General features: G+C 33.7%; 1 protein-coding gene across 4 annotated transcripts in view; it reads left to right on the top strand.

Annotated features, from left to right (window-relative positions):
* The window catches only part of Dpp10 (dipeptidyl peptidase like 10), a 1268842-nt gene that overhangs the window by 1234656 nt on the left and 22004 nt on the right, over positions 1 to 12182 (top strand). For all 4 annotated transcript variants that reach the window (XM_040294095.2, XM_078017228.1, XM_005315927.4 and 1 more), the window contains exons 20-21: positions 6598 to 6792; positions 7468 to 7522. In XM_040294095.2, the coding sequence (XP_040150029.1) occupies positions 6598 to 6792; positions 7468 to 7522 (250 nt within the window). The remainder of the gene's footprint in view (positions 1 to 6597; positions 6793 to 7467; positions 7523 to 12182) is intronic.

The raw sequence follows: 12182 nt of genomic DNA on the forward strand, positions 1-12182 counted from the left end.
CCAGCTCCCCGCACATGCCAGGCGAGCATGTTACCGCTTGAGCCACCTCCCCAGCCAGATAAGTTAGTTTTACCACTGCTATAATCAAAAATTATTTTAGGGAAGGAAATGTTGATTTGGTGCATATGGTTTAGAGGTATCAGTTTATAGATGACCAACTCCATTCCTTAGGGTCCAAGGTGAAGCAGAACATCACGGTGAAAGAGTGTGGTTGATAAAAGTAACTTAGGACATGGTACCAGGAGGCAAAAAACTAAGCCTGGCTCACAATATATATATATATATATATATATATATATATATATATATATATATAACAATATATATATAACAATATATATAACAATATATATATAACAATATATATAACAATATATATATAACAATATATATATATATATATATATATATATATCCCAAAGGCATACCCCCAATCACTCACCCACCTCAAGGGGCACGCTACTTGCCCATAATTACCAACTAGTTAATCCCTATCACAGGATTAATGCACTGATTAGGTTAAAGCTTTCAGAACCCAATCATTTTACCTCTCAACTTTCTCTCATTGTCTTACACAGGAGCTTTTGAGGGACACCTCATCTCTAAACCATAGCATTCCAACCTTGGCCCCCTAAGATTCATGTTCATCTCACAATGCAAAATACTTTTAATCTAGTTCCAAGACTCACCATAGCCATCACATTTTCAGGATTGTTGAAAAGTCCAAGTCCAAAGTCTCTTCTGAGACTCAAGGTGTCATATGTTTCCCGTATAAAAATCAAAAACTATTTACTTATATACAATATAAAAAGGCATAGATTAAACATGTGCATGTGGAGAAATCGGAGTATGGAATGAACAGATGGGACCAAAGCAAGACTGAAATCCAGCTGGGCTAAGAAGTCCTGTAGCTTCACCTCCAGCATCTTGGCACATGGCACCATGATGTCATTTCCAAAGGTCTTGTTCAGCTCCTCCCATGTAGCCTCACTGGTCACAGACCACATGTTATCTCTCTTGGCTTCTCTCTACTTCCTGATTTTCTTGTTTTGAGTTGCTGTCCTCTGGCATATCCTTGTACCCCCATGTTTTGCCTCATCTCAGTTGCAGAGCAATGGGGCCAGCCATCTATGCACTGACACCTCTGAAACTGTGACACCCAAAATAAACTTTTTCTCTGCTAACTGTTCTTGTCAGGTCTTCTGGTCACAGCACTAGAAAAGTGAAACACTTGGAAAAACTAATTATCTGTTTATTATGAAGTAGACCTGATCATAATCACTGCCAGAAATAGTATCTTAGTAACTGGAAAATTGGATGTGGGTATCTGTGTGAACAACCTTGGTCATATCAAACACTTTACTTGTTATGATTCAGAAGAAAAGAAATTCAACCAAGAAATTATTAACTTAGGTAAAAAAATGTGAAGATTATATTAATAAAGTCTCTAAAAGAAGAGTTCTCTGTCAGGAAAAAAGTAATGTAATTCTGTAAAAGATGAAACAAATAAATACCAAATTTACTCTGCTATTTCTTCATGTAGGAAAATCAATGCAGTAGAAGGAATTTAAGAATAATAAATAAAGGAATTGACCCAAGAGGTCCTTATCCAATGCGAATATATGCACATATATATTATTTGAAATAAGGCAAACTTCTTTAGACTTCAGATATATATATATGTATATATATGTGTGTGTGTGTGTGTGTGTGTGTGTGTGTGTGTGTGTGTGTGTGTGTGTGTGTGTATCAGCTAAATCATCACTTATAAAATCCTATGAAGGAAACTTTAGACTTAAAGCAAGAAATACATTGTTTAAAACTACCCTACCATTGAAAATTCATGGACTACCATAAAATAAATTTTCTCCTAAATGACAAAGTCAGAAGCATTGACAATTGACTTTTTTTTTGTAATTTAGTGGGATGTGGCTCTTTGACAGATCCATTTTCTTTCTTTTCATTGATCTCCATTTCCATTCTTTACTTTTACTTTTATACTTATTTTATCTAGAGTTAAAATAGTAATACCTGTTTCTCAATAAATCTGTCTCTTCACAGAACCCTCATGCAGCAGAGTCAATCTATGTTAGGCTAAAGAGAACAAAAAATGATATATGACTATAAGCAATTCTTTCTATGTCTCCTTCTTCCACTTCCCCAGTAGGTTCAACACAGATATGCAGCTAACAGAAAAGCAGTGTTAAAATTCTGCCACACAGTGGACCATTCATAGAAATTGCTTGTATTAGAAAATAGTATACTTTCTTCCATTTATTGCAACCAAACTTTTACTGATAAGGAAAAGTCTTTGTTGTTGTTGTTGTTTTTAATGTACTGTACTTACAAATAATATGTCAATCAAAAAATAAAAATAAAGCCCCATGTATGGTGGTGCCTGCCTTTAATCCCACCTACTCAGGAAGCCTAAGCAGGAGGATTGCAAATTTAAGGCCAGCCTGAAAAATTTAGTGAGATACTGTTTCACAAAGAAGAAGAAACAACAAAATCTACTATCCTTGTTATTTGTGATTTTAACTATTTACCAAATATTTAATAATAGAAACAGAGAATAAAAATTTTAAAAGCACAGAATTGTTTAAGGTAACCCAGCAGGATTGGTAGCAAAGTCAAGGACCAAGACCTTTGTCTTCTGAATGTAACTTTAACCCTATTTTCACTTAAATGCCACTTCATGAACCTGATCTGTTTTTAAATTTACTGTTGGTATAAGTAATGTACTCATGTCATAAAAAGGTGTCTTATTCTGTCAATTTCAAGATTTCTGGGATGTTGTTTGTTTTGTTTGTGCTTCTGTATTTTATTACATCCTTGTATTGTGAACTCTTCATCCACTCTGACACATCCAGTGTTGCAGATATTGAAGTAGATGAGAATTCTGCCCTTGAAGAGTTGAACTTCTAAAAAAGACTTTTGCCTGAATTTGATTCTGCTGATTGTGTTAGGAAATAAACAAGTTTCATATTTCTGTGATCTTTCCACTCCTTAAAACAGATGGAATTTATTCTGTTTTTCACAAATTTCAACAAATTTGTATATCACCAACCTTAATCTTGAAACAATCCCCTCTCTATGGGTTCCCAGAGACTTCTAAGATGGAGGGTTAAAACAAAGGATTGTGTAAGAAAAATAAGAAAGACATACATAAAAAAAAGAGAGAAAAGAAAAGACAGTTGGAGCTCAATATACCCTTGAGTTGTGTGATCTATTCACTATATGGTGGATGATTACATTCCCTGCGATTATTCCTGCCACCACATATTTTGCAGTACCTCCTTGCTGAATGAGTACTCTTTGCTTTGGATTTATTTACAAACAATTAACCTCCACTATACTCCTCCAAGCGCCTGGCTTGTTCCTTGTAATGACAGTGATTAACACCAAAATCCATGTTCTTTTAACTTTTTTCAAAATATCTATACCTACATTATGCACCAAAAATGAATGAACAACACAACCAATTAAAGAAATGAATTCAAGATATTTGATGCATAATATATCAATACAATTCGCCATTTAACATTACAAAGCTAGAAATACAACACTGAAGCTAAAAATGTCAATTTAGAAAAGAGATTAATGGAGAGAAATAGTATTTTTAACTGTGGGTGTTGCAAACATGAGTCTTAGACTGAATGTTTTTGTTTTGAAAAATGTGTAGTTATTTACTGATTATAATTTTGAAACATGTCATATTTTAGACTATTTTAAAATAATTTTTATGTCTGCCATAAAATGTCTGATTTTTCACGTTGGCTAAATTTAGGTGAGAACTCCTAAAATAGCTATGAACAATGCAATTAATTTCATGTAACTTGGAAAATTACATCTTCCAAATTAATGAAACATTTTATGCTATCTTAATACTGCTACCAGAGTCCAATCTGGACAGTCCTAACTTAAAAGCAGAATATTTTCTTATAAGGCTTTAGCTATCATTGGTCTATCTAGAAAAATGGAAGTCCCAATGACATAATAGCTCATTCAACTTTGCAATTGTGTTTTATCTATAGATATTGCCCAGTTTAATCTCTGTATGACTAGTCAAAACCCTTTTCTACTCTACTTTGGAAAGTAAGTAAATAGCTCAACATAAGCTCAAAATAAAATAATAAAAACACTTTGTATTGTTCAATGTACCCCATAATGGATTTGCTCATTGTACTTCATTTAGCATTTTCAAATACATTGTGTCATTTAATGCCTACGATTATCTCTTTGAGGGACACAGGTTAGTATTTTACCACTATATATTTATAGAGAAACAGGGTCTTAGAGCTATCTTGCCTATGTTCTTGCCTATGTTCAAAGTGAAGTTGAGACTCAAACTTTGGTATTTTTACAGTTAAATATTAAAGGTTGAAGTCAACCTTTTGTATCTTTTCCTCTGTGAATCATAATATTTGCAGTAAATCCCAAAGTTTCAAAATACAGTATCTTTATGTCAACTCAATGTTTTAAAGTCTTTTCATTTTAAACTTCAGGTGAGTCTATTTTTCCTGAAAAGGTCTAGTTCAACAAGTTTTGGCTGTGTTCTCCATAAAGCAGAAATGGTACTATGCATAATGATTTATACCAGTCCTCACATGCTACTCAAACTATATCAGTATCACCTGGGAACAAGAAATAAAACAGACTTAATTGTTAATGAGGCAATTAGAATTCTAGGTTAGGACACATGGATATGTACAGTAGCTAATTCCCAGGTTTATGATCAGAAAATAAGGTTCAAAAATTAATATAAAAAATAAAATGCAAAAATTTTTAGAAGGCTAAGTATGTAAATTTTGGGGAAGGACAAGGTAGATCCAGATTTCAGTCACAAGATCACTGTTAAATGTGAGATTTAGGAAGAAATGGAGGGAGTCTTGATTGAATAACTTACATGTTATATTTTTAATAATGTTCCCTTATTTATAAATGTAATAAGTTATGTAACAGACAACTTCTTCCTCTAAAAGGTTAATTAAATTTTGGAAGTGTAAAGAATTAAAGACTTTTAAGCTTAAATCAGAAAACATATTTTCTGATCAGATAAATAAGATATTTTCTGCTTAGATCACAAAAGATATTTGTATTAGTTTTCTAGGGTTAACATAAGTAAATCAATAGTACTGACTGGGTATCTTAAAGAAGAGAAATTAATTTTCAGTTCTGGAGGCCGGATGTCAAGATCAAGGTTCTTCAGGGTTGGTTTCCTCTGAAGCTTCTCCTCTGGGTTTTGCAGATGGTCACACCTTGCTGCCTATGCACAGGCAGTGTCTCTGCCAGTACATCTTTTGGGTCCCTTTGGGGTACAAATTTCCACTTCAAACAAGGGCAACTGTCAGATTGGATCAGAGCCCAGGATAATGGTCTCATTTTACCTTTGTCCCTTAAATGACCCTATTTCTAAATAAAACCACATTCTGAATTACTGGGGGCAAAGATTTAACATGAATTTGGGGGGAACACAAGTCGACCCATAACAGCTTGCAATAAGGTCCCATCTTCCCCCCTATTTCCTCCTTTGCCAATCTCATGACTTCCATATAGTCTCTTTATCTGCTCACTTCCATATCTTCCTGAGAGGTTATTTACTTTAGTAAACTTTATAACCCAAATGTTTGCTAATGAGGATTGCTTTGTGAACTGGTGCCTCTAGATAAATATTTGCATGAACATGAAGGCAGGAGTTTGCTGTCTTTTCCTTGGAGAGTAAATGGGGTTGGGATTTCTGTTGTGTGACTCCACTAACAATGATTTTTTTTTTCAGTTTGGTGTCTTTATGTTCTTCATAACTATCACATAGACAACTGACTACTTGTTTGAACTGTACCTGGATTTGGACCTAGATAATCTGTGTGATTTTATGACAGTTTGTGTTTTAGCTTTTCTGTATTCTAGAAAATGAAAGAATAAAACATCATTTAAGGCGGATGTTTAAAAATTTGTACCCACATTTTTCCTCTAGAGAGAAAGTTCATGCTTCATAATTTGGATGTCCTTCTTTACATCTAGCTTTCAGATTTTTCAAACATCTGTGAGTCTGTTTCCCTTTCCTTGCTGTCAACCTCAGTGTTGAAGAACAATTTTTCTCTCTGTTGAATTCTTATGGGAATTCCACCACCAAGAGAGAGGCCCAGGAAACTTGAATGCAGTATTTCTTTTTGAGTCTGACATTCTTTAGGGTGGTAGTTTTCCTGTTAAATTGGTATGGTTTCCCTAATTGGTTCTGTTCTCTCTCAGACCCTTCAACCCTTACGAACCACCTGAAAGACATTTCTAAAACACATTTGAAGAAATACAGTGAAGACAGACTTGTCAACATGCCAATCATTCTTTAGAAATATCTATAGAAATCACTATGCATTTTTCTTCATACTTTCACGTCATTCAGAGAATTATTCATTTAAAACTTTACAAAGGAAAATGATTCTTTTTACCTTCAGATTTATCATCAATATTTATCAAAAAAAAATTAGTAGCCAATACAGGCCTTTTCCATAACTCTTATTGACTTGTAAGCATGAAAGCTAAAATTTTTCCCAGATTATCAATCACTCCCATGTTGATCCAATATGTTGCCATTTTCAGGGATGAAGAACCAGGAGGCCAACTGGTTACAGATAAGTTCCACATAGACTGGGATTCTGTCCTTATTGATACGGATAATGTGATTATAGCAAGATTTGATGGCAGAGGAAGTGGATTCCAGGGCCTCAAAATTTTACAGGAGATTCATCGAAGATTAGGATCAGTAGAAGTAAAGGACCAAATAGCAGCTGTGAAGTAAGTGGAGGCAAATTTTTCTATTGTAGTTGCTGTAATTAGGACAATATAGGTATATTACACATACTATTACCCACTGACTGAGAGGTTTCTAATTTATTTATTGGGCAATTTTCTCAGTTAAGAATATATCTGTAGTACATTTTTTCAAGTACCTAACACCCTTAGTGCTATAATAAAAGTATTATTATATTTCTCATCTAGAATTAGAATTTACTTTGGATTTATGAAAATGGAAGGGACATTACATCACTATATTATTTATTTATAATATTCCATAATGTGTGTTATTTGCCCAGTTAGTTACAATACTTTAAATACTTTTTATTGACTATTTTTACACTTGAATGAAAAAGTGACTTCAGGAAATTCATAGGTTGTTTAGCACAGTACACAGAATTCAGTGAAGGTATTTTGAAAATGGACAAGTTTACCCAGTAGGCCTGAAATGCAGCTGAAGATTCTGCATTTAGAACATGCTTCTGGGTGATACAAAACTGCTAGACCACCACTTTGAGAAGCAAGATTTTTGAATATATATCCCTTCCACATGAATGGAACTAGTCAGTAAATCTCATGGTTGTGTTTGTGTTTGTGTATGTGTTCAGTGTAACTTCATTCACATGTACATTTGACTCAAGATAAACTATATATTTTTTTTCTTTATCATTGCAGATTTTTACTGAAACTGCCATACATTGACCCCAAAAGATTAAGCATTTTTGGGAAGGTAAGTGATACAAATATCACATCTATCTATACTCTCATACATACACTTATTGTCTATGTTTGTAAATATATATGTGTATATATATATATATATATATATATATATATACATATATATTTATAGTCTTCATTATAGTTTAGTTTTTTTTGTATTTTCCCTGAGAAAAACTGCCCTGGTTCATACAGAATACATTAATTATTTATTAATTTAGCAGTTTTTGTTGTTGTTGTTGTTGTTGTTGAGAATCTAGTTGGTGCCTGGTGTTAGAGCAGCAATGGGAGAAAGACCAAATTTTCATCTAGAGAGGGGAAACAGTAAACCGTTGGTAAACATAATTGCATATAGTAAGGAGTCTCATGAGGAAAAAAAATATGGTTAAAAGGGTACTTCAGAAATGTCTAATGCTAATACATTGGTCAGGAAAGGGCCCTCTATTAAGATGACATTTAAGCCAATACCTTAATAAGGATAGGAAACCAGTCAACCCAATCTCTTGCTGCTATATATTCTCCACCGTAGGAACACCAAGTACCACATCCTTAAGAAAGATTGGCAGAGGCCTAGAAACTAATATAATAATTTGTTCTATGTTCTCTGGAAGATATTTACTACATATACATGTATGTGTGTGTGTGTGTGTGTGTGTGTGTATACTGTTTTTTCTTTTTTGGTTACTGGGGATTAAACTCAGTGGTGCTTTATCATTGAGTTATATCCCCAGCACTTTATATTTACTTTTTTTAATTTTGAGACAGGGTCTCACTAAGTTATTAAGGCTGGAGCTGGGCTTTAACTTGCAAGGCTGGCCTTAAAATTGTGATTCTCCTGCTTCAGCCTCCCCATTAGCTGGGATTACTATCATTCACCATAGTTCCTGCACTGACTTCAATAGATATTTGTGGAGCACTTGTTTTATGCACCTTTCTAGCCAATATGCTATCAGGATAGTAAAATGACAGGGAGGGGCCCTTGAATTAATTTAGTTTAGAGATGAATTCTTGTGTTCATGGATATAAACATATTTCTACTTTTCATATGTAAACCTGGAAATCAATGACTTGAAATAACTGCTGATTTTACTGGACTATAAATTTTAGTGTTATATACTGACAGGTAGGTGCATAAAAAAGCCCACTTAACAAATGAGTCAAACATGAATTAGCACAGATCACTACCATACTGCCCCCCCTTCAGATGCCTGCAGTACATTTATAAATTCTAATTTTGTTGTCAGTCATAGTCAATGGGTCAATGAAAATATTTTGTGTATAGTACTACCTGAAAACATAACTGCAAACAAATGAAATGAGAACAAATCAGTAATGATAAGCATGATAGTAAAAAAGTGAAAACATATAAGAAGGTGGTCATTCCAAAGAAATGGAAATTCTAGCTACATCAGAAGAGGCATATAGTGTAACCCAGTCACATGAGACAGCACTGATGATCCTCAGGACACTGTGCTAGGTAAAAAGAGCAAGTCACAGAAAGATGAGTACAAATGAATCCAAGTATATGAAATATCTAGAGTCATCAAGTTTATTGAGGCAGAGTGGAATGGCATTTGTCAGTGGTTAGGGGAAAGGGGAAAAGACAGATTTTTTTTAATGGGTCCACAGTTTCAATTTGCAAGATGAAAAAATCTGCAGATCCATTTAATAGGTTTATGTGAATGTACTTGATGCTTCTGTACTGTGCTTAGAAGTAGCTTAGATGGTAAATCTTCATGTTTTTGCCACCAAAAAAAAAAAAAGGCATAGACAGTGAAGAGAATTTTACTCACTGATAGTCCTGGTATATGTAATTTACAAGGGAGTCAGGACTTCATTTACTACACACATAAATAAACATAAAGGACAAAATGAGCTATTTGAACCTTCATGGAAATTAAAGGCCATTCAGAAGGCTGTGAAATGTCTATTGAGAATATGAACTATGTTGGCGAAAATCGGGCAGAACACAGGAGGTGAGGGGGAAACTTCTGATGCAAATACATTGTCACTATGAGGCATTGGGCAGGACATAAAATAAAGTAATGGGCTATAAATAAGGCTTACATAGGGGAGTGATAGAAAGAATCATAGGGGAATTGGGTAAAGACTTTAGAGGATCCTCTACATCTGCTCAGAAATTTGGATTTTTAGTTTATAATAATTGAGAGGAACAAAGATTTCAATCTAAGATTTGGAAGTTCAAAATCTTGCATTGTATCTCCCAGTCACTAGGCAGGTATTGATGAACCTTAGGGCAGTTAATACTGGCAACTTAAACATGCAGGCTGACATAGAATGCAAATATAAACATTAATGAATTTATTTTAAATGGAAAAACTATTTCAACTAAAAAGAAGTGAATACTTTGACTAAATTATTAGATAAAGTTGGCTTTCTGAGCATACAAATGAAATTGTTAGCCTTAAGACTTAATAGACCTTGAGTTCGTTTTTGTGGTTTTTTTTTTTCCTTTTGGACTATGTTTGTTTTATTTTAGTACAAATGGAGTTATTGTAAACTCATAGACTATGCTGGGAAGTAATGTTCTTGTTTTTTCCATTCTTTGGAAAACTTGTTTAAAATTTTAATTAGATTTTAAAAGTATCCTGGACTATTGCTTTCTTTGCTGGAAATTTTTAATTATTTAAAAAAATTTATTTGGTCATTAAAGGATTATCGCAATTTTTCCATTTCTTCTAGAGTCACTCTTAATACATAGGGAGTCTCCTCAGCTCTGAAAACAGAGCCTTGAGTATTCATTACTTTGTTTGTTTTTGTGTGAGTTTGTCTTTCTTGGAATTTTATTAATGGGAATTGTATTTTTATATTATATGGTGTTTTGAGACTGCAAACCCAAGTGTAGATGTATGGCTCAAATTTTTAATTAAGATCAATTATTTGTTTTTAGTTTTGATAAGCTCATGGCAAGAAGAACAACAAAAACATTTTGACTGATATCTTTTGTGTATGTTAAAATTATTTTTTTGGAGTCTGGCCTTATTCAGGGTCTGCTTTAACCCATGTGTGGGGCATGCATTCTGTGTACCCATCTAATGAAAAAGCCTTCCCAGCATGACGCCAACGTCATTACCACTTGGAGAAAACAAGGTCTCCCTCTGTTTTTAATTTTTTTTTTTTTTTAGTTGTAGATGGACACATGCCTTATTTATTTATTTGTATGTAGTGCTGAGGATCAAACCCAGTGCCTCATATGTTCTAGGCAAGTGCTCTACCACCGAGCTACAACTCCAGCCTCATGGAAATAACAAGGTCTTTAAGCTTGGTTTACCTCTCTGGTTTCTAGTTTTCTCTTTGTATTTAGGTTCTGTGAATTCATTAACTTTGCACAGATTTAATGATATATTTAAAATTATTCTTAATTGGGTTTTTTGATTGTTTTGGCTACTACTTTATATTTGTTTCAGGGGGTATTTATTATATTTTCTTTTCTCTTCTCGTTTCCAGTTGAAAGATCAATAGGGTATCTATGTCACCAAACACTGGAGTTGGAAGTCTCACACATGTGCTGTTACCCTCAAAGAGGGTAAAATAGGTCTCCCTTCTAAGAAGATTCCAGGCTGAGTTTAAAATAAGTGTGAAGAGCATTGCAATTTATTTGGGATACTCCCTCTGGGAAAATAAGGATGATTGGCAAAACCAGGGCCAGGAATCTATCTATCTCTGATATACTTCTTTTCTTTATACTCCTCAAGTTTTGAATGAATTTCCCAGACCTTCTTTTTTTCTTGATTCCAGATTCATCTTGTATAGTGATATATGTTTGTTATCTATAGCTACCTAGCTTGCTAATTTTATCCAGTATGATTGACTTTACCAGCAGAAGTTAAATCTCTGTAGACATTCTGAGATAAGTTATACTGTGGTCTCTATAAATTTGAAAGTGTTAATTCCAAGAAACTACTCGTTTTTTTTTTTTATGATTTAGTCTTTCAGAATTTGAAAAGCAATTCTATGCTCACTAACTATGTAAGCTGATTAAGGAAGAAAAAGGATTGTATTTTTAACATCAGGGACACATTGATTAAGTGAATATATTATTTTCCAAAACTATCACATGGATATTGGAGGAAAAGAGAAGAGATAAACTTCAGCTAGTGTAAATTAAATATAATTCCATCTCATTATATCAAAAGTATTTCCTAAAATGCTACAGGTAATGTAGTACTACAAACCAATAGGTATTGCCTAAATTGGATCTTAAGAATATTTCAGCATAATATACCTCTCCAGTTATGTCTTCCACAATATAATTCAAGTGGAATTCTCTTTGGTTATAGGGATGCCTTCCACCCTTCTACCTCAATGTCTTTGTTCATGCTTTATTCTAAAACCAGCCTCCAGAACGTGCAATGCTTTATAACTCCATCTCTTATTAAGCCTAATGTGGATGGTTCTTTCTTCATGAAAGCAGTCACTAAATTTCTTTGGACAACAGCATTCCCTCCTGTGTGCACAGAAACACTACATCATAGTTTCTTATCATTATTACACCATTAGGTAATGAGTTAAATTTAATTATCTTATTATTTCATTTCCAAGTCAGACCACAAGCCTAGTTAGAGCTAGTGATGTTTTATTGTTTTTTTGTCACAAAGGCATTTGAATTGAGTTTATCTCATGTTCTTTTTCTAATCTGTTCTTCTTTC

Source organism: Ictidomys tridecemlineatus, chromosome 7, assembly GCF_052094955.1.
Source record: "Ictidomys tridecemlineatus isolate mIctTri1 chromosome 7, mIctTri1.hap1, whole genome shotgun sequence".
NCBI lineage: Eukaryota > Metazoa > Chordata > Mammalia > Rodentia > Sciuridae > Ictidomys > Ictidomys tridecemlineatus.